Source organism: Acomys minous (genome assembly GCF_964271855.1).
Source record: "Acomys minous genome assembly, contig: scaffold_52, whole genome shotgun sequence".
Lineage (NCBI taxonomy): Eukaryota > Metazoa > Chordata > Mammalia > Rodentia > Muridae > Acomys > Acomys minous.
In genome coordinates, this window is record NW_028182157.1 from 372353 (window position 1) to 400127 (window position 27775).

General features: G+C 37.7%; 2 protein-coding genes across 2 annotated transcripts in view; one reads left to right on the forward strand and one right to left on the reverse strand.

Annotated features, from left to right (window-relative positions):
• The window catches only part of LOC311591788 (uncharacterized protein), a gene marked incomplete at its 3' end in the record, with an annotated part of 37708 nt that extends 24043 nt beyond the window's left edge, over positions 1-13665 (forward strand). Inside the window, exons 4-5 of the mRNA XM_084803428.1 lie at positions 12215-13432; positions 13508-13665. Coding sequence (XP_084659554.1) covers positions 12215-13432; positions 13508-13665 — 1376 coding nt within the window. The remainder of the gene's footprint in view (positions 1-12214; positions 13433-13507) is intronic.
• Positions 1-27775, reverse strand: part of LOC311591782 (uncharacterized protein) — a 165286-nt gene that overhangs the window by 88204 nt on the left and 49307 nt on the right. The gene's annotated exons all lie outside the window — the stretch shown is intronic.

The window sequence follows — 27775 nt, forward strand, 5'->3', positions numbered from 1 at the left end:
TCTATTGAGGGACACTTAGGCTGTTTCCATGTTCTGGCTCTTATGAATAAGGCTGCTATGAACATGGTTGAGCAAATTTTCTTGCTGTGCGCTGGAGCATCTTCTGGGTATATTCCAAGGAGTGGAATAGCTTTGTCTTGAGGAGGCCTATTCCCATTTTTCTGAGATAGCACCAGATAGATTTCCAAAGTGGTTGTACTAGTTTGCATTCCCACCAGCAATGAAGGAGTGTTCCTCTCTCCCCACATCCTCGCCAGCATGTGGTGTCGCTTGAATTTTTGATCTTAGCCATTCTGATGGGTGTAAGATGGAATCTCAGAGTTGTTTTGATTTGCATTTCCCTGATGATTAAGGAGGTTGAGCATTTCTTTAAGTGTTTCTCAGCCATTTGATATTCCTCTGTTGTGAATTCTCTGTTTAGTTCCATGCCCCATTTCTCAATTGGGTTATTTGGTTTGGTGGTGTTTAAATTCTTGAGTTCTTTATATATTTTGGATATTATACCTTTGTCAGATGTAGGGTTGGTGAAGATCTTTTTTCAATCTGTAGGCTGTCGCATTGTTCTCTTGACAGTGTCTCCTGCCTTACAGAAGCTTCTCAGCCTCATGAGGTCCCATTTATTAATTGTTGACATTAATGCCTGGGCTGTTGGTATTCTGTTCAGGAAGTTGTCTCCTGTGCCAATATGTTCCAGGCTCTTTCCCATTTTTTCTTCTAAGTGACGTAGTGTCTCTGGTTTTATGTTGAGGTGTTTAATCCACTTGGATTTGAGTTTTGTACAAGGTGACAAATATAGGTCCAGTTGCATTTTTTTACACATAGACATCCAGTTAGACTAGCACCATTTGTTGAAGATGCTATCCCTTTTCCATCGAATGGATTTGGCTTCTTTGTAGAAAATCAAATGACGATATGTGTGTGGATTCATATCTGGGTCTTCGATTCGATTCCACTGATCAACCAGCCTGTTGCTGTGCCAGTACCATGCTGTTTTAATTACTATTGCTTTATAGTACAGTTTGAGATCAGGTATGGAGACTCCTCCAGAGCACCTTTTATTGTACAAGATTGTTTTAGCTATTCTGGGTTTTTTGTTTTTCCATATGAAGTTCAGAATTGAACTTTCAATGTCTTTAAAAAATTGTGTAGGTATTTTCATAGGGATTGCATTGAATCTGTAGATTGCTTTTGGTAGGATGGCCATTTTTACTATGTTAATTCTCCCGATCCCTGAGCAAGGAAGATCCTTCTATCTTCTCATGTCATCTTCAATCTCTTTCTTTAGAGTTTTGAATTTTTTTTCAAACAAGCCCTTCACTTGCTTAGTTAGAGTAACTCCTAAGTACTTTATATTGCTTGTGGCTAATGTGAAGGGTGTAGTTTTCCTAATTTCTTCCTCTGCAAGCTTGTCATTTGTGTATAGGAAGGCTACGGACTTTTTTGAGTTAATTTTGTATCCAGCCAATTTGCTGAAGGTGTTTATCAGCTGTAGGAGTTCTCTGGTGGAACTTTGAGGGTCATTTATTTAGACTATCGTATCATCTGCAAATAGGGATAATTTGACTTATTCCTTTCTCATTTGAATACCCTTGATCTCCTTATGTTGTCTTATTGCTCTGGCTAGAACTTCGAGTACTATATTGAAGAGATATGGAGAGAGTGGGCAGCCTTGCCTTGTTCCTGATTTTAGAGAAATTTCCTTGAGTATCTCACCTTTTACTTTGATTTTGGCTATTGGCTTCCTATATATAGCCTTTATTATGTTGAGGAAAGTGCCTTGTATTCCTGATCTCTCTAAAACTTTAAACATGAATGGGTGTTGGATTTTATCAAATGCTTTCTCTGCATCCAGAGATGATCATGTGGTTTTTTATTTTCAGTTTGTTTATGTGGTGCATTACATTGATGGATTTCCGTATATTAAACCATCCCTGCATGCCTGGAATGAAGCCAACTTGGTCATGATGAATGATATCTTTGATGTGCTCTTGTATTCGTTTTACAAGTATTTTATTTAGTATTTTTGCATCGATGTTCATCAGAGAAATTGGTCTGAAATTCTCTTTCTTTGTTGAGAGTTTGTGAGGTTTAGGTATCAATGAGACTATGGCCTCATAGAATGAATTTGGTAATGTTCCATCCCTTCTATCTTTTGGAGTAGCTTGAAGAGTATCGGTATTAGCTCGCCCTTGAAAGTCTGGTAGAATTCTGCACTGAAGCCATCTGGCGTGGGCTTTTTTTTGGTTGGGAGACTATCAATATTACTTCAATTTCTGTAGGGGAAATGGGACTATTTAGCTTGTTTATCTGTTCTTCACTCAACTTTGGCAAGTGAAATTGATCAAGAAAATCGTCCATTTCCCTTAGATTTTCAAATTTTGTGGCATATATGCCTTCAAAATAGGATCTTATGATTCTTCATATTTCTTCAGTGTCGGTTGTTATGTCACCCTTTTCATTTCTGATTTTATTGATTTCAATACTGTCTCTCTGCCTTTTAGTTAGTTTGGCTAATGGTCTGTCTATCTTGTTGACTTTCTCAAAGAACCAGCTCTTGGTTTTCTTGATTCTTTGGACTGTTTTCTTAGTTTCTATTTTGTTAATTTCACCCCTGAGTTTGATTATTTCCAGAAGTCTACTCCTTTTGGGTGTTTCTGCTTCTTTTTTTTCTAGGGCTTCCAGTTGGGTCGTTAAGGTGTTTATGTGCGATGCTTCCAATTTCTTTTTAAAGGCACTTTGTGCTATAAATTTTCCTCTTAGCACTGCTTTCAACGTATCACACAAATTTGGGTATGTTGTTCCTTCATTTTCATTGAATTTCAGAAACTCCTTGATTTCTTTCTTTATTTCTTCCCTGACCCAGGTGTCATTTAGCAGAGAGTTGTTTAGTTTCCACATACGTGTAGGCTTTTTGTTATTCCTGTTGCTGTTGAATTGCAGACTAAGCCGATGATGATCTGATAGAATACAAGGTATTATTTCAATCCTCTTGTATCTGTTGAGGCTTTCTTTGTGAACTACAATGTGATCAATTTTGGAGAAGGTTCCATGGGGTGCAGGTATATTCTTTCTTGTTTGGGTGAAAGGTTCTATAGATATCTGTTAGATCCATTTGACCCATGGCATTGGTTAATGATGTTATTTCTTGGCTTAGTTTCTGTTTTGATGACTTGTCCTTCAGTGAGAGTGGGGTGTTGAAGTCTCCCACTATTTTTGTGTGGGGATCGATGTGTGGTTTAAGCCTTTTTAGCAGATCTTTTACAAATGTGGGTGCCCTTGTATTGGGAGCATAGATGTTCAGAATTGTGATGTCATCTTGGTTGACATTACCTTTGATGAGTATGAAGTGTCCATCCTCATCCCTTTTGATTAATCTTGGTTGAAAGTCTATTTTATTCGATATTAAAATGGCTACGCCTGCTTGCTTCTTGTGACCATTTGCTTGGAATATTTTTTTTCCAACCTTTTATCCTGAGGTAATGCCCATCATTATGGGTGAGATGTGTTTCTTGAATGCAGAAGAAGGTTGGATCCTGTTTATGCACCCATTCAGTTAGTCTGTGTCTTTTTATTGGAGAATTGAGACCATTGATGTTGGGAGATATTAATGGCCACTTACTAATAAGTGTCTTAATTTTGATGTTGGTTCCCCTCGAGCATTTGTGTAGTTGTGTTTTTGCCATGGTATAGTTATCTATTTCCTGAGTAGTTTTGGTTGTAGCTTGACCCTTTGGGATGGAGTTTTCCTTCTAGTACCTTCTGTAAAGCTGGATTTGTGGATAGGTACTGTTTGAATTTGGTTTTCTCATGGAATATTTTGTTTTCTCCATCAATGGTTATTGATAGTTTTGCTGGGTAAAGTAGTCTGGCCTGGCATCTGTGGTCTCTTAGGGTTTGAAGGATCTCTGTCCAGGCCCTTCTGGCTTTGATGGTCTCTGCTGAGAAGTCGGGTGTAATTCTGATAGGTTTGCCATTAAATGTTATTTAGCCCTTTTCCCTTGCAGCTTTTAATATTTTTTCTTTGTTCTGTATGTTTTGTGTTTTGATTATTATGTGACGGGCAGTTTTTCTTTTCTGGTCAATTCTATTTGGTGTTCTGTATGCCTCTTGTATGTTTATAGGCATCTCTTTTTTTAGATTGGGGAAATTTTCTTCTATGATTTTGTTGAGAAGAGTTTCTGGGCCTTGGAGTCTGATATCTTCTCTTTCCTCAATGCCTATTATCCTCAGATTTCTTCTTTTCATGGTGTCCTTAATTTCTTGGATGTTTTGTGTCAGGAGTTTTCCAGATTTGGCATTTTCTTTAATGGTTGCTTCAAGATCTGTTATTGTATCTTCTAGACTTGAGATTTGTTCTTCCATCTCTTGGATTCTGTTAGAAAAGCTCAGCACTGTGTCATTCGTCTTCTTCTCTGAGGCCTCACATTCTCATTTTTTTTCTGTCTGTGTGTTTATCATTGAATCCATTTTCATCTTCATATCTTGAACAGATTTTTTAATTTCTTTCATCTGGTTGTTTATATTTTCCTGAAAATTTTCCAGTTCCACTCTATGTGCTTCTTTTATGTCTCGCACCTGCTTCGCTGCGTCTTCCTGCATCTGATTTCGAATTTTATTTGTTTCCTCCATTATCATCCTCATTACCAAGGATTTGAGGTCATTTTCTTGTGTTTCCGTTGTATTTGAGTTCTCTGGATTGTTTTCTTTGGGATAGCTGGGATCTGGAGATGCCATGTTGTTTTGGGTTTTTTTGCGTATGCTTTTATGCTGTCCCTTAGACATCTTGCTGTCTCTGTTTTTGTTGCATAACTTCCAGAGTTGAGTGGAGGGAGTCTAATGATAGATTCAATTGTTTTCTCATGATTTCCGTAGGCTGGAAGCCCTGATAATTCACTGGTGTGGATGGCAGGAGGTTATCACTGTAGTTTTGATCTCTCACAGCCAGTGATCCTCAGCTCCCCTTTGCTGTGGGTCCTGCAATCGTTCTGGGTCCCTGAATGATCGTTGGGTCAGGCCAAGGTATCCACTACCTTTTGGGTCCCCTGCCATGTCCAGCCAGGGATACTGGGCCCAAACCACGCTTCGAGCTCAGCTAGTTTCTCAGTGCCTGAACTATCTGCCACAGCAGGAGAACTGTGACTGCACTGAGCAAGCACCCAGGGTGGAAGTGAGTGCTCCACCCAGCCTGTGTCACAGCAGGAAAACTGCAACAGCGCTGAGCAAGCACCTGGTGGAAGTGAGCGCTCCGCCCAGCTTGCGTCACAGCAGGGAAACCGCGACTGTGCCGAGCAAGCACCCAGGGTAGAAGTGAGTGCTCTGCCCAGCCCACGTCCCAGCAGGAAAACTGCGTCTGCGCTGAGCAAGCACCCAGGGTAGAAGCGAGCGATCCGCCCAGCTTGCGTCGCAGCAGGAAAACCGTGGCTGCGCTGAGCAAGCACCCAGAGTATAACTGAGCACTCTGCCCAGCTCGCGTCACAGCAGGAAAACTGTGGCTTCACTGAGCCCGAGCCCAGGGTGGAAGCGGGCACTCTGCCCAGCCTGTGTCACAGCAGGGGAGCTGCACCTTGGGCAGAATTGCCCGCCAAGCCGAGCCAGCCTCTCCATGGCATAGCTCACTGAGCAAACCCAGGACTCTGGGGCTGAACTGTCCGCTGAATCCAGCCTGGGTCTCAAGGCACCACGTGACCCAAATCCTGTCCAGAGTCCCCTCTCCTGCAGCAACTCCCACCGTCCACCACACTAATCTCCTCCACTGGAAGGCCCTGAGCTGCCAACCTCAGCCACCGCCGCCGGCACCACTGGAGTTGCTGGCGCTGCTGGTGCCGCTGGTGGCACTGTTGTCCCCACCGCCGCTACTCTGATCCAAGAAAGTCCTCGCTCCTCCCGTGTGCAGGGGCAGGCAGGTCCTCCACACCCTGGTCCCTCCGAACCGTGGAGCACTTCGGCTGCCGTGGTGTGGGGACCTTGGTGTTCCTGGCTCAGAAATCTGTGCAATTCCGTGAATTGTTTGCTGGAGCTTTCAAACACGGTCCACACTGCTCGCCGCCATCTTGTATCTTAGTAGTGTGTTCTTGATCTCTAAAATTATGTTCTATTTTGTGCCCCATCTCCTGATATTATTTTTTCTTTATGACACTATCTTTATTGTTTTCTTATTTGAAAAACAATAAAAAGTGTATTTAGTGCCTAAATAGCTACCTGACCATAGATACTCTAAGTAAAATATCCAAGTCTTGAAAGCTAACATACCACACAAAAGAAAATATGTAATGTTTGTTCTTTGACGTTCCTCATTTACACTGATTGTTTGCCCAGATGGGTTCAGGGCAGAATGTAGCATACTATCACGCTAGAACTAATCCCAGGATTCTTCAAGTTTTCTTCAGGTAGAAATTCATGGAACTTTACCAGTTTTTACCTTTAAGAATCCACTATAAGGTTGCTATAAAACTAAACAAAAATGTTTGTAAAAGTATTCTTTATGAAAATTGCAGCAAAAATTGTCAGTACTCTATTTTTAAAATTTAATAAGATACATAAAAAGATAATAATAATAATAATAATAATAATAATAATAATAATAATAATAAAGTATAAGCAGACTGCCACGTAACTAGCTTATGATAATGTTAAATGTCTTTGACAAAATGCATCATCATTACATTATATTTCTATACCCTAAAGAGGTTTACCACAAGCATTGAGACAGTAACATTGTGGTGTATGGAGAGAAAATCAAACTAAATCCATTAAAATCAGGAAATATAGAAGGATGTCCATATCTTCATTACCTCTTAAATATACTTGTAGAAATCATATCTAGAGAAAAAATATTACGATGACTTTTGTAGAATAAACACAGGATAGAGAAGGTCAAAATATCCTTAATTCTTTGTGATGATGATTTTATATATAAAATTTGACAGGATATTTGTTGCTTCTATACTCAGGTTTTTGTTGGTCTGTGGTTCTTTTGAACAACACTGTCATCCTTAGTGATAATACACACACACACACATACACACACACAAACACACATGCCCTACATGTATAATGTATGATATATATATATATATATATATATATATATATATATATATTGTATAATATGTGTAAATATAAAATAATGCTTTCATGGGGCTATACCTATATGACCTTTATTTATTAATTAATAATTTATTTATTAGTTTGTTTGTTTGCTTGGTTTACACCCTAAAATTAGCTCCCTTTCCACCTGGTTCCACTTTCCTTCTCTCTTCCCCCATCTCTCTTCCCTACTCCTCAGAAAATGGTAGACAAGAGCAACAACCCACCCCAGCATATCAAGTCACAGGAGTACTGAGCCCATCCTCTTCCTTTGTAGCCTGTCTTTGGGAAATGATTGAAATTTAAGCAAAAAATTCCATGTGAGAAATATTTCTCAGTCACTTTATTGGGGGATCCCAATGAAATATGAGATGTCCTGTGGCTCTATCTGTGTACTGGCCATAGGCCCAGTCCATGCATATTATTTGGTTGATGCCTCAGTCTCTACAATCCACACTGGGCCCAGTTAGGTGGCTCCGGTGGTCTCCTTCTGACGCCCCTGTCCCTTCCACATCTTTCTAGCCTTCCAACTGTCTCTTCCACAAGACTCGTTGTGCCTTACACAATGCTTCACTGTGAATTGTAGCATCTGTTTTGATCTGCTGCTGGGTGGAGCCTCTCAGAGGACAGCAATGCTAGGGTCCCACCTGCAAGCATAATAGAGTAACAATAGTGTCAGGGTTGGTTCTCTCTTATGGGATGGGTTGCAGGTCATGACAGGCATAGGTTGGACATTTCCTCACCCTCTGCTCTATCTTTATCTCTGGGTAACTTTTAGGTCAAAACTTTTGTGGATGGGTTGGTGTTTCCCTCCCTCCATTAGGAGACCTGTCTAGTTAGTGCTCAGCCTCTTGCATTTCCATGACTTCTACTACAAGTTGCAGCAAGTAACACCTCCATACACTCCCAGAAGCATACCCTGTCTTAGGCCTTCAGCTTGTCACAGAAATGCCTCCCCATATGACTTTTCTTTTCCTTACAAACCTTCTGTCCTACTTCCCCAACTCTCACCAGCTCTAATCTCCACCCTCATGTTTTTTTAGCATTCATTCTCCTACACTGTTCATTCTTTGCAATGTCTTCTATGGTCTCTAGTATATCTCAGTTAGTTTGATATTTAAGCAACCATGTCTTTTGGTTCTCCTTGTTCTTATCTTCTTTGGGCCAATGGTTATCCTGTACTATTGTTTTAAATTTCACATACAAGTGCGTACATAGCATGTGCATCTTTCTGTTTCTGGATTACCTCGTTATGGATGATCTTTTATACTTCCATGCCTCTAACTACAAATTTTATGGTGTGCTTGTTTATAATAGATAAGTAGTAACCCATGATCTCATTGTACCACAGTTTCTTTATCCATTTTTTGTTGAGTGGCCTCTACATTGTTTCCTGTCTCTGTCTCTTAGAACTAAATCTCATGTTAACACAGTTAAGCAAATCTCTTTGATGTACAGTGGATCACACTTAGACTATATGCTCAGAATTTGTACAGCTGGGTTGTGAGGTAGAGGTATTCCCAATATTCTGAGATAGCACCGTATTGATTTTCAAAGATGTCATACAAGATGCACTTTTACCCACAATGCAAGAATGTTCCACTTTCTTCACATCCTTGCCAACATGTGCTACCACTTGAGGTTTCAATTTTCATCAATCTGCTGGGTGTAAGATAGAATCTTAAAATCATTTGCATTTCCCTGATTATTATAGGTGTTGAGCATTTCTTTATGTGATTCTCAGACATTAAATATTCCTCCGATGAGAATTATCATTTCTTCTGTGTACCCGAATTTTAGTTGGATTAATTAGTTTGACGGTATTTGATTTTTTTAGTTCTTTATATATTTTGTATATTGCCCCTTTGTCATTTGTTTGTTTTTCCAAAATTCATTCTGTTTATATTTTATGCAATAGTTTCAGGAGTTTTATTATTAGTTCTTTGAAAGTCTGATATAATTCTGCGCTGAAACCATCAGGACCTCTCCTTTTCAGATGAGAAATTTTCACAATTGCTTCTGTTTCCTTAGGGATTATAGGACTATTTAAATTGATTACTTATTTCTGATATAAATTTGGTATTTGAAATCTATCAAGAAAATGGTCGATTTTGTTTAGATTTTTCCAGTTTTTTGAAGTACAGTTTTCTGACATAAGACCTAGTGATTTTTTGGATTTCCTAAGTATCTATTGTTATTTCTCCCTTTTCATTTTTGACTTTGATGATTTGGATATTGTCTAAGGGATTATCCATTTTTTTTATTTCCTCCATGAACCAGCTCTAGTTTCATTAATTCTTTGTACTATTCTTTGTTTATAACTAACTTACTGATTTCAGCCCTGATGTCACTTCCTGCAAGCCATTTCTCTTGATTGTGTTTGCTTCTCTAGAGCATTCACATGAACTGGTAAGTTTCCAATATGAGAGCTCTACAATTTCTTTATGAGGGTACTGAATGCTAGGAACTTTTCTTTTAGCATTGTTTTATTTGTGTAATATTTTCACTACATTTTAGGAAGTCTTATTTCTTTTTTTGTTTCTTCACTGAGTACTGGGATGTTCCATGTGTGTATAAGATTTTGTTATGTCTGTTGACAAAGTCCAGCTTTTATTCATGGTGATCTGCTAAAATAAAAGATGTTAATGCATTTTCTTGTATATGTTGAGGACTGCTTTGTGACCAACTATATGGTTGTATATTGTAGAATGTTCCATGTGGTACTGAGAAAAAAGTATATTCTGTTGTGGTTTAGTGGAAAGTTCTATAGATATCTCTTTGGTCCATTTGATTCATGACATCCCTTTCATTAATCCTCTGTTTATTTTCCATTCTTCTCATCTCTTTTGATTATTTTTCATTGAAACTCTCTTTTATTAGTTATTAGAATGGCCACTCCTGCTTGCTTCCTTCACCTTTTTGAACAAATTTTCCTATATTTCTTGGCGGCATTTATATATATATATTAAATACTCTATTATATTCATAAGCATATATTTAAGGCCATTTTCCTGAGTGTCAGCTGTGTTTGTATGTTGAGGGCATATTGTATTAAGGTAGTTGGATTGTGTTGGTGCCATATTGCCCTTTTATACTGCCCTTTAGCCATCTGCTTGCTCCTTGCTTTGGCTGGTTGTTCCTGGAGATCTCTGGACTTCTAGAGCATGCAGGAGGAGCCATTGGTCATATGCTAGGTTCTGGATCTACTCAAGTAGCCTGTATCTTTTCACATCAGGCTGTGTCCCAGTTGGACCTATAGTGAGATGATTGGGATATGGATGTCTGATATGTGTTCCTTAGATCTGGCAGGTCTCTTCAAGGTGGCTATTAACAGTGTGAAAAATAGGCTGATAGGTCTGTTTTCAGGATTCCAGGACTATCCAGAAGGTCAGAGCATAGAACTGTTTCTGTTAGCACCTTGGATCCCCTAGTTTCTCTAGGGAACATGCGACATTGCTTACTCTGCACTCACTGAGCTCCTGGTTCTCAGATTCCATGCCTGCTGGAGTCCTCATTTGTAGAATGAGGCCCTGTCTACTCCTATTTTCCAGCAGTTATTAACATTAAGACAAGTAGAACTGCAGGCCAGAGGCTCAAACCATGTCCCTGGTTTCCAGAAGCTTTTTTTGCGGAGGTCATTAGCTGTAGCCATGAACCTCTAGAACCCAGGTTTAGGTAGGCTGGAAGGTACTAGGTGACTAAAACCTGGGACAGTGTGACTCTTGAACCTGGGTATCAGCCATATGTGGCCTGCTTGATGTGTCAATAGCTCTTAGGATACCTCCTCATACCTAGGAAATACAGGCATTGCTGTTTTAGAGTCTACAACTTGGTTACGCACTTGGTCCACACTCTCTCCATCTCTGCTACTGACACATTATGCATGCCTTAGAGCAACATCTTGGAGTGCTACCTTTGAAATATTTGTCAAAAATATTTCTTCTTCTTTTATATTTATCTTTTGTTTCCTTCCGGTGGGGAAACTCTTCCCCATTTCTCACATTATATTACCTCTATTTATCCTATCCTCCAAATAACTATACCAAACAAATGAGTGATATGGAAATGAAAATGAGTTTCCAAATACATTTCATCTGCAGTATGGATTTTTGAAAGAATAGTTTTCATATGTTAAAAAATATACAATCATAAAAAAGAAGAACACACACACAGAGGTATTTTATGTACTTGTAAGTACACATATCTATATATCTGCACAAACACACACACACACACACACACACACACACACACACACACACACACACACACCAAAACCAAAAACACAAAGAGATAGAAGCAAATTGTAAGTAAAACATTTTTTCACCTTGAAAACGAGAGTAGGGACCAATAGAATGTTACTCGAGTAATGCTGGAACAAAAGAAGCAAAAGGAAATGTAATGAATTTTCACTTCAATAGAAAATATATTTTAAGTAATGTTTGACTGTTCAAATGTCAGGTCTGGAATTTCTTACTTTAATTTACAATAAAGATATATAGTACTATGGATTCAAAATTGATTTCAGGCACATCAAGATGTTTAACTTGGTAAGAATTCCTTGGTTTCTAAAGATCTTATTAGTCTCAGTGAATATTCCTTAAGGTTTGTAAAAAGTTTGAAACCCTGTATTTTCATGTGCTGGGCATGGATTTTACATGATACACTTAAATTTTTTCATTTTTTTCTTCTGTTCTTTTTAATATTCTTTTTGATTTTAAAATCATGACCTAATCTTGCATTAGGATGAAATACTGAAATATGTGTTGTAGTTACTCATTTCTTTCATTAATTTCTTCATTTATTTAGAAATTGGTGTCCATATTGTAAATTGAATGTCACAGTGCAGAGTAGATTTTTCTTAATGTGTGATAGTTACAAAAATTTTGTTTGACATAATCTGATACACTGAATATTTAATGAAGATATATATATGATAGTTTCATGAAATATCTTCTAACATCCATTATGATCAGGACATTTGTTTCTTTAGAGAAAAATTGCTGCAGTTCTGCATAATATCATTTTGCTATGATCCACAGGTTGATGCCATTTATGTAGTATTTATCTATATTATATTAATATGCATCTGAAATATCATGTAGTGATTTACTTTCATTTCTTTCAGTTTTGTCTTGTTACCATACTAAGAAGCAATTCCCAAAGGAGTGTACCCAAGATTACTTCCTGAAAGAAATAACAAGAATATTTGGTTGTAATGGCCTTTCAGAGCTAGATAGAAAGAAGTTCTGTGAATATTTATGTGACAGTAAAGTTCATAAAACAAGTGATTTTGGAAATGATCTGTGTGAAAAATACATGTGTTTCATTTCTGAAACAAAAGATCAAGAAACTCTGGCTTTCCCTGAGAGACCTCAGTGTTTGCCATTCATAACTTCACAATTGGAGGTTCCTCAGAGAAAAGGTTCACAACAAGTTTTGAAATACAATTTGATTCTGCACAAAAATAAGAAAACATTAAGTAGTGAACCTATAGGCCAACACAGAATAGATATTGGATGCAAATTTTATAAATGTAATCTGTGTGGAAAATCATTTACCAAGCCCTCAAAACTTCAAGTTCATCAAAGAATCCATACTGGAGAAAAACCTTACAAATGTAGTGAGTGTGGAAAAGCCTTTACCCAAAATTCAACTCTCCAATGTCATCAACGAATCCATACTGGAGAAAAACCTTACAAATGTAATGAGTGTGGGAAACCTTTTACCCGCTACTCAACTGTCCAACGTCATCAAAGAATCCACACTGGAGAAAAACCTTACAAATGTAGTGAGTGTGGGAGATCCTTTACCTGGTACTCAACTCTCCGAGATCATGAAAGTATCCATACTGGAGAAAAACCTTATAAATGTAATGATTGTGGAAAATCGTTTACTCAATCTTCAACTCTCCAACATCATCAAAGAATCCATACTGGAGCTAAAACTTATGAATGTAATGAGTGTGGGAAATCTTTTACCCAGTTCTCAAATCTCAAAGTTCATCAAAGAATCCACACTGGAGAAAAACCTTACAAATGTAGTGAGTGTGGGAAATCTTTTACCCGGTACTCAACTCTCCAAGATCATGAAAGTATCCATACTGGAGATAAACTCTATAAATGTAATAACTGTGAAAAATCATTCAGACTGTCCTCAACACTTAAAGATCATCAAAGAATCCATACTGGGGAAAAACCTTACAAATGTAATGAGTGTGGGAAATCTTTTACCCAATACTCAACTGTCCAACGTCATCAAAGAATCCACACTGGAGAAAAAACTTACAAATATAGTGAGTGTGGGAGATCCTTTACCTGGTACTCAACTCTCCGAGACCATGAAAGTATCCATACTGGAGATAAACTCTATAAATGTAATAACTGTTAAAAATCATTCAGACTGTCCTCAACACTTAAAGATCATCAAAGAATCCATACTAGAGAAAAACCTTATAAATGTAATGATTGTGGGAAATTCTTTACTCACTCTTCAACTCTCCAACATCATCAAAGAATCCATACTGAAGATAAACCTTATGAATGTAATGAGTCGGGGAAATCTTTTACCCAGTATTAAAATCTCAAAGTTCATCAAAGAATCCATAGTGGAGAAATACCATATAAATATAATATGTATGAGAAATCATTTACAGTGTCCTCAAATCTTACAGCTCATTAAAGAATCCATACTTGAGAAAAACCTTACATTTGTAATGAGTGTGGGAAATCTTTTACTCAATATTCATCTCTCCAAAGTCATCAAAGAACCCATAGTTGAGACAAACCATATAAATATAATAAGTGTGGTAAATCTTTTACGTATTACTCATAATTTCATCTAACCACTGAATTCATACTGGGAACAAACATTACAAATGCAGTGAATGTGGAAAATTCTTTACCTCATCCTCAACTTTCCATGTTCATCAAAGAATCCATACCTGATAAAAACTTTACAAATATAATGAGTGTGAGAAATCCTTTAACAACTCATCAAGCTATCAAGTTCACTACAGAAACCACACTGGAGATATATATTACAAATGTTAAGACTGTGGCAAGTGTTTTACCTTGTCTTCAACTCTCCAAGTTCATCAAAGAATCCAAACTAGAAAGCAACCTGATAAGTGTAAGCATATAGGAAATACTTTTGGAATTCCTAAACTCTTCAAGGCCCCCACAGAATACATAATCAAGTAATACCTTATTAATGTAAAGAATGGAATGTCCTTTACCCAGAAATCATATCTTCAAAAACAACAGATCATGCCAACTGGAGACACACCTTACAAATATGACAAATGTGGCAAATACTTTAGTACAAGCTAAAACTTTAGAGCACATAGAAATTTCCTATAAGAGTCTACCTTGACAGGTAATTACTATCCCAGAGTTCAGTTGATAGCCATGGTTTTTCAATGAGAAAAATTCTTGTAAGTATTTAAACAATGGTGAAATCTTAGTCATTATCAGAGAACCCATAGCAGGAATCCTAATATTTGTAGGAGTTGAAAGATTTACCCAGAAATACACCTTACATTTTTATCATATCATTATTTGGAAAATTAAATAAGAAAAATGTTTCATACTATTTTAATCTGATGCCATTAATTAGTAGTGCAATAGAATTCATGTGAAACTGAATAAAGAAATCATATTTTAAAATGTAAGGATTTATGCCAGGATAATATTACTAATATCTATGCTAAGACAAGCCTGTTGCATAATGTTCTGTATAGTTTAATATGGTAGAGTACTGGTGAGTGTAAGATATATGAAAATTATTTTATTGGTTGTCTTTGTGCTTTTTATGGATTATACACTATATATACTTTTAAATCTGAAGCTAATCCCTTATTTGTCATGATTATTAATAAATATATTACACCTGTGTTCTATTAATTCTGCATTACTGGAATTAATATTCATTACATGCTGGGATATTGTTGTTAATATCATTAATTACACAGTTCATAATGCCAAGAAAAACATGTTAGAAAAAGACAAAATTGATCCCTGTTGAAAAGCATTAGGAAGAGAATATCTGGGGAGCAGTGGAAACATTGAGTATAGTAAGACCTGAGCGTGTGCGTTTTGTAGGAAAAGTCATTGCCATTTGGATCCATTGTGGGAAGATGGGATTAAGGCTGTAAGAGGACAAATCTTTCTTTGGTCCATTTGTTTATGTTAATAGAGTATGTGAAATATTATCCATCATCACATTCTCCTTTATAGGAGTTTGATCTAAAATATTGCTCCCCTAAAGAATCTGTAGCTACCAAGATGAGGCAAATATGCCTCATCCCTAGTTATACATAATATTCCTGCCTCTTAACAATGCTGAGTGTGATCCTATGTAATTGGGACACAATGGATGATTACTCTAGGGATTCTGTTGACAAAATGTAAACCAAAAATTACCTCTATAATTCTATATTAATGTGTATACGAAGAACTACTGAGATATTGTGGTATAGGTCATTTAAATATGTTGAGTATATTATGAATGGATTATTAATGGTTAAATCATCAAAATTAATAATTAACAAGTTGCATTTACTTTAAATTACACATTTGTGATCCAATTAAAGAAATCTTGATAGGTTTACATTTAACTTCAAACATATCAATATAAAATTTTGATTCAGACTGATGACCTAATATTGATATGTGTGTACAAATTGTACGTATTCTGTAAGAAAATTCAAACTCAAATGACCTAAATTCATATGAGATATTTGTTCAAAGCAAGTACAGATAAAAATTGCTCATAAAACATAGTCATAGGTGATGAAATGTTGATTTGCAAAGCCCTAAACCTTGACTCAGAAGGAAGCCTGTATATGGAACTACCACCCACAATATGGTAGTTGATGAAACAAGCTAGAGTCTATAGATAAACTGTTTGTTTCATGGGGGACTTCTTTGCCCCTGTGAAGTTTAACATTAGTTTGAGAAATCCATTCCTCAGATGTTTCCTAAACAGGATGGATTTTCAACTGGGTACCAATTTTCAACAAAGTTTTACCCCTTGCTTAGAGTAGGCCTTTGTTGATGAAGCAGGTGTCCTACTGTATTCTGGAGCTGCCCTACTTCATTTATCTGTCTTTTATATTATATGGAATCAATAGCTCCAGTATCAGGAAGGAAGACTGATTGAATTGTGGGTTGCTCTTGAGCGTAAGGTAGAGATTTCAGCAGAAGTTCTTTCAACAATTTCCAGGTTAGGATTTTACAACCGCATAGTGACAGGACTGATGAACTACCTCTGTTTACATTCTGTGGACATGGCCTCACTTCTGGCTAAAAATGTAGTTCTATTCATCTTTATATATGTACAGTCTGTGAGCATTAATATGGTGCCTATTGGAAAAGAGCTGTATCCCAGGTCCATGAAAATGAAATCCTATACAGACTTCAACCAGAAGACCATTGCACCCTCTGAAGGATTTAGAACATCCTATGGTTAAAATACACAAAGGTAGTGAATTACAACTCTGTAGACTTATGCTAGGCAGCTAACTTTTGTGCTTGGCACAACACAGGACCAGATGTATACCTTGTTTAAGAAGAACTAACCTTTCCAGGTGAAACACTACACTGACACAAAATTGTCTTGCTGGTGTACACAGTGTGTTTTCTGTGGTTTTATTTTCAGGGCTTGAATTAGGCAATTCTGATTATAGTAGCACAAGGTCAGGATTCCTTCTGGCTTTGAAATCTATGGGGATTTTAGGACTAGTGACTATGATATAGCTGTGTAAAGCTTTATGAAGTAGTGAAATTTTGACCTAGTATATACTAAAAACACAGTATTCCAGTATCAGTTGTTCTCATGATAAATATGAGTGTGAAGAAGTAGGGGACCAGAAGTTTTCATATGAAAAGTAGGAACATGAGGAAAACTGCCCAGGGTCCCATTATTTTCTTCCTATGTAAAAAAATCTTGTTTTCATGAAGTCCCATTCAGTGGTGTAATATGCTTCCCATGTTATATGAATGAAACATTAATATTTCTCTAAGTATTGTCAGTGAGAAGTCTGATGGTGCTGGTCCAACGAGACATATGATTCGGTGCATTGAATTGCGATTCTTGTACAATTCTCAATCCCAAGTAATTCCACTGTGACAAGTTGAGAGAACTTACTCTGGTCCTCAATGGCTAAGATAATTTCACATGTGAAATCTTGTGGAAGGCAGCTACCTGGGGTTTTTAATAAGCAGAAAGCTCAGTGAAGAGATAATTTTTAGAAAGTACATTTAATTTACTCTTTCAATTGTGGCTATTTTAGGTTGAAAAAAATAGCCTTTTTTTTCAGCAGTGCAAGTGCTCAGTACTACATGTTTTTTGTTTCCATTTCATCATTAATTCTCCTTTTAAATTTTCTTGGGAGTTTTAAATGGATGATAAGCTTTGAATCGACATATATTCTGTATCTGCACACTAGAACATTTCAGCAAATTATTGGCACTTGCTTCAAAGATAGAAGTCACCTTGTGTGAAATAACTCCCAAAACCATAATATATAATAAATTAGACCCAAGAATTTATAGTGTTGAAAACAGAAGAGTACAGTCTTTTCTCACTTCTGTCTGTAGTTATTAAAAGTTATATCTGAATTCTTTCATGACAATGAACTATTTTCTAGACAGCTATTCCATGTAAGTCATAAAAATGAGCTAAATTATACTAATGAGAAAAAAATTGAAAATATCATAGAAAATGTATATTATAATTTCCTTATTAAAATACAATTGAAGCATTATAAGCATGTAAAAACAGAAGTTTATGAAAAGTAATGAGTAAGGTGAATTCATATTCTCAGACACTCATATTTTCTTATTAATTAAACAGGAATAGAAATGACCACAATCCATAACACTAACACCCATTCCTGGGCCAGCATATGGATGGTCCATCTCAGGGCTTCCAAGAAGCATAAATGCAACAGTCTGCAGCAGCTAACAGAGTTGCTCTCATCTTCTTGATTCTCTTTCTGCCTCTGCAGACGCAGAGCAGTGCACTACTTGGAGAGAGTCTGTACAGATGACACATTTAAGCAATTCATCTCTTTGCAAGATCATGAATCATCAGCGTTGATCATTCCTCATCCTGTTAGTCTGGTGCTTTTGAAGGCATACATTAAGAGGTCAGTATTGGAATATGATGTGACATTACTCTATTATACATGCAAATCATACTGTGTGAATATTGATATGATAAAAGTGGTGAAGTTACATACAGATACATCAAAATAAGGTCAACAATGTTGACTTATCTTCATGTCTTTTATAATGGAATGGAGAAAGAACTGTGACAACCACATCTTCAATGCCTCTGTTCCTGCTGTGTGCATATATTTCTACATGTACTATTTAATATCACTAAAATCATATTAGTAAATACAAAGATGTATTAATTTCCTGGACTAGATGCAAAATAAATATTCATGATTTTTATCATATAACAACAGTACAACTTTCCTAACTTTTATTTTAATTAAAGTTATTCTCTAGACATGCACTCGGATTTATATTTAAAATGGGATGTAGTCAGATATGCTAACAATTTCTTGTTATTCTCTACAAATAGATGACTAAATCATGATGGTTTTCACTGATGTTCAGATCTATGTCATGACTCTCAGTTACAAAATAGGATCCGTGGGCAAACCTGCTTCCTATCACTCTGCTCCAACACTCTGCAGATAATTATAATCCACTCAGTCAAGACCAATGATAATGTAGAATAACATCTCACTGTTAAATCAGATAAAAACCTCCAGATTTGGAAAATATGAAGAAAATGGAAACTATGAATTGTACTATTTCTATTATAATTTTGTTTTCTCTGAAATACAAGGTTTGAATTTCAATCAGGTATGGGTTAATATTATTATTTTCATAGATTATTTTTGTTTTATAGATGGGATCATTTGTAGCCTGTCATAGACTTGAAATCACTGTTGCAAGATGGTTTACTAAATATTACTTATGCACAGAAACATTTCTAAAGAAAGATTACAAAGATCAGGAAGTCTACCTACACTAATTTTGAGGCTATTTTATTTCACCCACAGCACATGGTAGATCCATTCAGAGAATCTGTTTAGAACCAAAAGATTCATGATATCATAGACCAATAAGAAAGTTCATCTTAAACAAGCAATATCAACAGGTAATTAGAGTTCAATTGTGTGATTACACTCCCATAAATTTGAGTCCGAATAACCTCTTGCCTTCAAAAGCAAAGAATGGAGATTTTATTGCCTGCCTTTGGATCCCTATCACCTAACTCAAATACCTTGTCTAACCTTATGAGAAGATGAGCCTATTATTGTGGGACTTGCCATGTCAAGGTTGGTGATATCCATGTGAGGCCTCCCCTTTTCTGAGAAGAAGGAGAGGATGGTTAGTAAGGTACAGGAGATGAGATGAGAGGAAAGGACATGGAGAAATGGGGACATATGATTTCCAGATGTGATGTAAACAAATAATAATTAACAAAAGATGCAATGCAAAATATGAATGGAAATGATGAGGAATTCTTCAAATGTATAAAGGCATTACATGCCCATATCATTTTACCTTTTTTGATTATGTAAGATAACGAATTGCCTAAAATTCAGATTCAATACTTCTTTTATATTATCATTTCTGAAATATTTACATGAAATATTACAAATCATCACTATAGACGGTGATTATAAATAACTCAATTTTGTTTGTAAATTGTAGACACCCATCAATTACATGTACATATGTTGGTTTTAAGTTTGAGAATTTCTTTCAAAACTGTTACATATAATGGTTTAGGCCATACTTAAAGTTTTGGGTGTGAAAATATGCATTTTCTTATGACATGTACTTTGCCTTCTTATTGTTCTCAAATCACTGTGAGATGGGCAGGATTCCTCATTCAGCAGTACCTGTACCATTAATGCAACACCTAGGGATTGGAGCCAACTTTTTTTGCAGCAAGTCCTTAATTCTCGAAAATCTTTTATTTTTATTTTTATTTTTTGGTCTTTTGAGACAAAGTCTCTCTGTGTAGCCTTGGCTGACCTAGATTGGCTTTGTAGTCTAGGCTGGCCTCGAACTCACAGCGATCTGCCTGCCTCTGCCTCCCGAGTGCTGGGATTAAAGGCGTGCACCACCACACCCGGCTAATTCTCTAAAATCTTAAACAAAACATACCTCATATTTTTATTTTACACTGGTTTCCTCTGGCTTTTTCAGAAATGTACTAGTACACTAATTTTCTCTGTTGTTTACAGAAGTGCTATTGCATTGTTTAAACTGTGTTCAAAAGGATAAGCTGAATCTAGAGTATTATACTACGCAAATGTATATAGAATAGTATAATTATATTTGCTTACACACAAATTTAGGCATATGGGGACATATGACTATTTTTATCAGTCTTTACTGTTAGTTTTAGAGTTTTTTCATTAATCAATTTATTTAATCACTTTACAACCAGATCACAGGCCTCTTCCTTCTCCCTTCCCACTCTCACATTCACAACCCACTCTTCTCTTGGTGGTTAGTCTGGTTGCTTCCCAAATGAGAAGGCTCAAACATCTCCCAAAAGTGTGTTACCTTGCCTAAAATCTTATCCGTGTTTGACGAATAAAAAGCCAAATCTCCCAGACAGGGCAAATTGAATAGACTTTGCTAATGTTCACAGCCTTTTGAGACAGAGAGAATCTTGCGAATGGAAGCAGTGAGAGACCTGAAGAAGATATTGGGAAGTAGAAGAGAGAGGATAGGAAGAAGGCTTCTGCCATAGGTGAGGTGGAGAAGAAGCACATGGCTGGTGTGGATGGAGGTTTTGGATCCGATGAAGAACATTAGCAAGTATTTATGATTATAAATGGGAAGAACCTTGATAGAAATTATTAGAAGCTAATCTCATGAGATTTTTGGTAAGGAGAAATGGGAGGTATTTTAGGGGATTATTATCTTCCCTGACCCAGGTGTACCAAGGGTATTTTAAAATATAGCATATGTCTGTGGATTTATTGATTGATAGCTGGTTATAAAATACAACCATAATAGCTATAGTTTAATAATATACATTTATTAAGCCCTATTTTAAATTATCCACAATACTCCTCTATTACTCCCTCCCCATCTCTGAAAATTGGAGGCCTCCCTAGGTACACATCCCTCCACAACACATCACATCACCAGAGGAAATATTTGTGTCTTCTTCAACTGAGGCCAGTCAAGGGATACCAACTAAGAGACAGGATGCAAAGACAGACCACAGAGTCAGACACATCTCCTCCTCCCAATGCTAGCAGACCCAGCTGAAGACCCTTCTGTACATCTGCTACATATATGCTGGTGTCTACATCCAGATCATTCATGCAGTTTGGTTGGTGGTTCAGTCTCTGTGAGCCCCTTGGTCACTCTATGTCTTCTTGTGGTATCCTTAACCGCTCCAACTTCCTCAATCCCTTCTCCCATTCTTCCATAAGATCAACTGAATCTGCCTACTGTTTGGCTCTGGGTCTTTGCATCTTTTTCCATTATCTGCTGGATGACACATCTCAGAAGACAGTTATACTAAACGTAATTATGCAAGAATAGCAGAGTATCATTAATACTGTCAGGGGTTGGCTCTCTCCCATGAGATATGTCTCAAGTTATGACCAACATTGGTTGGATTTGACCCCAATCTCTGCTCCATCTTTATCCCTACACTTCTGGGCTGGGTAAAATTTGAGTGGAAGGTTTCATGGGTGGGTTGGTTTTCCATTTCCCCCACTGGTAGTCCCAGCTTGATAAAAAGGACACTTCAGGCCCCTTATCTCCAGACATTAGGAGTCTCAGATAGGGACAAGCCCATAAAAGCTTGGTAGCCTCCCCCACCCCAGAGATGTCCCTCACAAATTTCTATTCTCTCTCCCATTTTTCACCCCTTCACTGCATCTGATTCCCACCCTTGTTCCCCTCCCCTACATACTCTTTCTCACAGCTTCCTACCACCTTTTACTTCCAGTGTCTACCTTATTTCCACCGAAGTGAGATTCATGCAGCCTCCCTTGGGCCTTCCTTGTTCCTTAGCTTCTTTGGGTCTCTGGGTTGTAGCATGAGTACATATCACATTTGTCTTTCTGAATCTTGGCTACTATACTCAGGATGATGTTTTCTTCTTTTATCTATTTTCCTGCAAATTGCATGATGTCCTTATTTTTAATAGCTGAATAATACTCCATGTTACAGGACCCCTTTTCATTATCTAATCTTTGGTTGAGGGACATCTGGTTTGTTTGCATTCTCTAGCTATTAGGAAGAAAGCTTTCAACATAGTAAAACAAGTGTCCTTGTGTTTTGGTGTAGCACCATTTGAGAATATACCATGGGGTGCTATAGATGTGTCTTGGGGTAAATGTATTCCTAGTTTTCTGAGAAACTTCCAGCTTGACTTCCACAGTGGTTGTATAAGTTTATGTCAGGTCCCAGCCTGTGGGAAAAATCAAATCAGGGTTCACTTGAAAGAGGGAGTGGGGATTGAATGTAAGATACAGAGACGTGAGAAATAAGGAATCAAGCCAGAAAATTTCTGATCAAGATTCACTTTATTGCTGACTAGCAGGAACATATATAGGGCAAGTTCAATAGGATCTATTCTTTTGTCGCTCTACCTAGCCCCCAGGCAAGAATACAATAGCCTAAATTGCTCCCTGTAGAACTTCCTAGTTCTCTGAGTACTTCCTTGTAAGAACTTCCTAGATCCTCTGGGTGGTTACAAGTTAAGACTTATCTACTTCTTTCAAAGTTAAATAGTCCAAGGATAGCCTAGAACACAAGACCTCGTGGTGAGGCAAAGGTCAGGAACTCAATGGTCACAGCATAGAGCCTAAGTACAGGATTTTTCACATGGCAGAATTTGGCATGAGTCTCCACAAGTTTACAGTCTGACAAGCAACGGAGGAGGGTCCTGTTGCTCCACATCCTCTCCAGCATATACTGTTACATGGGTTTTTTATATTAGCTATTTTTATGGTTGTAAGATACAATCTCTGAGTAATTTTGATTTGCATTTACTTGATGACTAAGGAGGGTGAACATTTCTTTAAATGTTTCATGGCCATTAGAGATTCCTCTGTTGAGAAATCTGCACAATCCTGTATCTGAGTTTTAATTTAGGTATATGGTTTGTTGACATTTTCTTACTTGAATTATTTATATAGTTTGGATATTAGTCCTCTTTCATGCATAAGGTTAGTAAGGAAGTGTTCTCATTCTTAAGGGTGCCATTTTCCCCATATGATGGTCTCCTTTCCCTTAGAGAAGCGTTTCAGTGTCATTAGGTATCATTTATCAATTGTTACTGTTAATACCTTGAGAAACTGTAAAATTATAAAATATAAGATGCTTATTTGCTTGTCCAACTTTGCTTGCACAGTGGCCCGAGAACTTCTCCCAGTTCTCAAAACTCCTAACCTCAAGAGATCCATCCACCCTAATTCCCAGAATAGTTATATGCAAATTTGAAGATATCAGATGTCCTCACAAGAGGTCCCCTCAGGCCAGATGTCCTAATCTTCATATGAATTCCAGTGATAAGCAACCCCACCTGCCTTGTGGTTTTAGCATTTAAAACTAGCCTGTAACAGCTACTCGGGGTCCTTCACCTCCCAAGTGCTGAGGGACCCTGACACATCGACAATTGGGACTTCTGATGTGTCAGTAATAAATTTTACCTATACCCTCAGCCTGTGTGACTTGAGTGGTCTCTCGCGACGACCCCCTTCCCAAATTGGACTCCAGGGTCCAACAAAATGAGTTTTGGTGTTCTAATCAGGAAGTTGTCTCCTGTACAAATGTTTTCAAAGCTATTTTCCCTTCCTCTTCTACCAGATTGGGAACATCAGGTTTTATTTTATGGTCTTTGTTACACTTGGACTTGAATTCTCTTCAGGGTGATACATGAATTAAGTGTCCATACATGTTTGGATTTACCTCTGAGGTTTTTTTTTATTCCATTGATCAAACTTTCTCTTTTTCTGCCTATACTGTGTGTTTTTTTTATTACTATTGTGCTGTAGTACAGCTTTAATTTAGGCATAGAAATACCTCCAGATTTTTTTTATTTTACAGGATTGTATTAGCTATCTTAGGTTTTTCAATATGAATTTGAGCATCATTCCTTCTAAATCTTTAAAATTGTGTTGGAATTTTTATTGGAATTTTATTTTATCTGTAGATTTAATTTATTAAGATGGCAATTTTACTATGTTAATCTATATTTTACCATCTGTTTCTTTACATCATCCAAAAAATACACCATCTATCATCTGTACATATCTGTACCCCTAAAATCCACATATAAATTCATGTGAGTACAAATGACCAAAATTATTCTTTATAGTTGAATAAAAATTAGTAAAATACACATGTACACATATTGTGTAATAAGTATTGATTGTATAACTCTCTACATAATTTTTAATTAAGATTTCCTTTCTTTCACTCAATTCAAATATCACAATTCAGTTAAATGAAATTCATGTTTAGGAAAATATGGATTAGAAAATAAACAAATATCATGATCAATTACTTTTCATTTGGATATAAAAGTAGAAATACTATGCACTGCCTAGAAATTAAGAGTACTTGTTCCTCTTCTAGAGAAGACAAGATTCATCCCTAACATGGAATGGCTATAATTCTCATACACAGCTATTAGATTTCAATCTTTTCATTTTTCATATTTAATCTGAAGTTAAAATGATAATCTGGAAACAAGAATCTGTCCACTTGGAGTCAGTGTCTTAAGAGAGAAAAAGTATATAAAAGTAAACAAAATAAGCAAGGAAATTATTGGGTAAAATTGTTAAATTAGCAGAGTGTAAGGACAAATGTGATCTCTGTTGACTAATTACCCAAAGTTATGAGTGGAGGAAGAACAATTATAAAAAAATCTACCATTGTTTAATTTCCTAAGATCATTCATTTAATGGAAATAGTTGTACACGGGAAACATGAATATGTAGTGGGAAAAGATCTACTATTAAAAATTTAAGAGGAATAATGCAAATTGTAGGAAGGATGAGGAGTAGATAGTGATAGAAACTAGGAATGATTGAAGAACATATATACACTGCCTATGATGTCATATTAGGATGAGTAATGATGTGCTTTGGGGGAGAAATGAATTATGTTGTATTATTTATCATTGGAACCTAGACAGTGTTATATTAACCCTCTGACAAAATTCTCTCAGTGGTGCAATATTGGAATTGTATTTATTGTAGAAAACCACAGTTTTCCAATTATACATGAGGCCTGTTCAACAGCAAAATATTGGCAGGTACTGTAATCCTGGTCAAAAGCCCATGACTTGGGGAATATTTGACTCGAGGTGGAACTCAAAGCTCTTGTGAATGTGTTATTCCTTGTGTTTAATTTTTGTCCTGTCCGGCAGGACCAGTAATTACGGGGTCGCGAGGGGAGCCATACCTGAAAAAATGGGACGAGAAAGAAGGAGGCGAGACCAAGTAGAACTCCTATCAAGGTCTGTTTATTGAATCGAAAGCAAAAGCTTATATAGGGTGGAAGCAGGAGCCAAGCAGTAGGGGAGGGGTCTGAGAATGCCTCCAGGTGATCTCAGCAGGGGAACATCTTGTGGTTCATCTTGAAACAATTCCTATCTTATTTTAGCTAACTATCTCTTGGAAAGTCCCGAGCCAACCCGGCTAAACAACATCTGCAGGGGGTAAAAGGAGGAAGTCTGCTAAACAACATCCGCAGAGGTCGAAAGGAGGAGGTTATGCAGAGGTCGAAAGGAGGAGGTTATGCAGAGGCTGAAATGAGGAAGTTTAGCTTTGGAATGGGGCATCAGAATTTTGCCTCAACCAGTAGATTCTTTTAGCCTTGAATGACCCTGGGCTGGCTCCAGACATCTGCCCCTTCTTTATTAAATAGAAGCAGAGAGAGAGAGAGGGGGGGGGGAGTAGAGGCCTGACCCTCCTGAAGATGGGCGTTGCATTAAGAGGTCATTGCATGGCCATTTTTTCAGGTCACACATGTCCCCAACCTCCCAGACGCATTTGCGGAGGACAGGAAAAAGATAGTAACATCCTTTATGCGCGTCAGCCTGTATGCAGTCAGGCATGCCCCTCAGGAACCTACCGAGGTGTCTGGCATGGTTCCCTGCAGTGCTTAGCCTCGCACCCTCTCAAGTGAACAATCGACTGAAGCCCTTAGGTCTCAGCTTGTTGAAGTCGAGGCCACTTTTAGCCGCATTATCAAGGACGGCACAGTCTTCTGCCTCGGGGTCAGGTGGTTCGAGCCTGTGGTAACGAACTTCCACATGGGTGGGTCCCTGTATGGCAGAGTCTATTTGGCATTTGACAAAGTCAGTAATCTTTCTGAAAGCCCATGGTCCAAAAGATATTAGTAACAAGAACCCTATAAGAGGTCCCAGCAACGAAGGGAGGAGGGTAGTCAGAAGAGGGGAAGCAGAAAACCAGTTTTTATACCAGGATTCAGCTCTATCTCGCTCCCGCTTGCGATTTTCTAGACTTTCTCTGACCTTCCTCATGCTATCTTCTACGATCCCAGTTTTATCGGTATAGAAACAGCATTCTTCTTTGAGTGCTGCGCATAATCCCCCTTGTTGTAAAAACAGCAAATCTAGCCCTCTCCTATTTTGCAGTACCACTTCTGCAAGGGAGGAAAGCGAATCCTTTAAAGCTGCCATAGCAACCTGTATTTCAGCAATATCCTTATCTATGGCTGCACTAAGCTGGTGATAGTTTTGATTGGAGATCGCTAAAGATGAAATGCCCGTCCTGGCTCTGACAGCCCCGAGCCCCAGTAGAACCGCGATGGTTGCGGCTGTAATGGGCTCGCCTTTGACTCTGGATGGTGTACCCAAAGGAGTCCAGAAGTTGAGAAATTCATCTGTAGAATAAACTGTTAATCGAGGAAGTAGCTGAACAAGCACACAGTAATCATATTGTTGTAGGAAAGGCTGTACCACGATAAACGGGGTTAAGCCAGTGGAACATGTCAAATAGGTATCATTTGGGGCTACCAGGTAGGTGGAGCCACCACTGACCTCAAGGGTCTGATTACACAGAGGAGAAATAACGGAGGGTAAACGCATCCTGGGTCCCCTGATGCAGAGCCCCAGGCCTGAGACTTGGGCCAGGGTCATGCCTTCCCTGGCCTCTGGGTTCCAGCAAACCAGGGAGGAGTCATTAGTAGCAGTAAGATTGTCAAGGATAGCAACGCCCTCATAAAAGGGTGGGGAAGCATGACAACATAACCAACAATCATCTGCAAGGTCGGGACGAAAAGCGTACAGGGCAGACCAGGATTCATTAACCATGGTCAGGATAATATTAACAGAAGGTGAGGGACCGGGAGGTACGGTGGGTTGAAACAGGGTGGTATGGGGTATACCAGTGGCTGTTGGGTGGCGTGAATCAGACCGCAGGTTCTGTAAGACCTGATTTGGACCAATGGCCACCGGTTTTGAATTGGGAATGGTCTTGAGTAGTTTAATTTTAAAAGTAAGGCCAGGATCATATCCAATTGTATATAACCTAAGTCCCCACTCTAGGCCTCGATTCTCCCATGTGGCTTTCTTTCCTTTGTCAGTGAAGGTAATCACAAGGGGGTTGCACCAATTACTACAGTCACGCGTGCCAGAGGGGTCAACT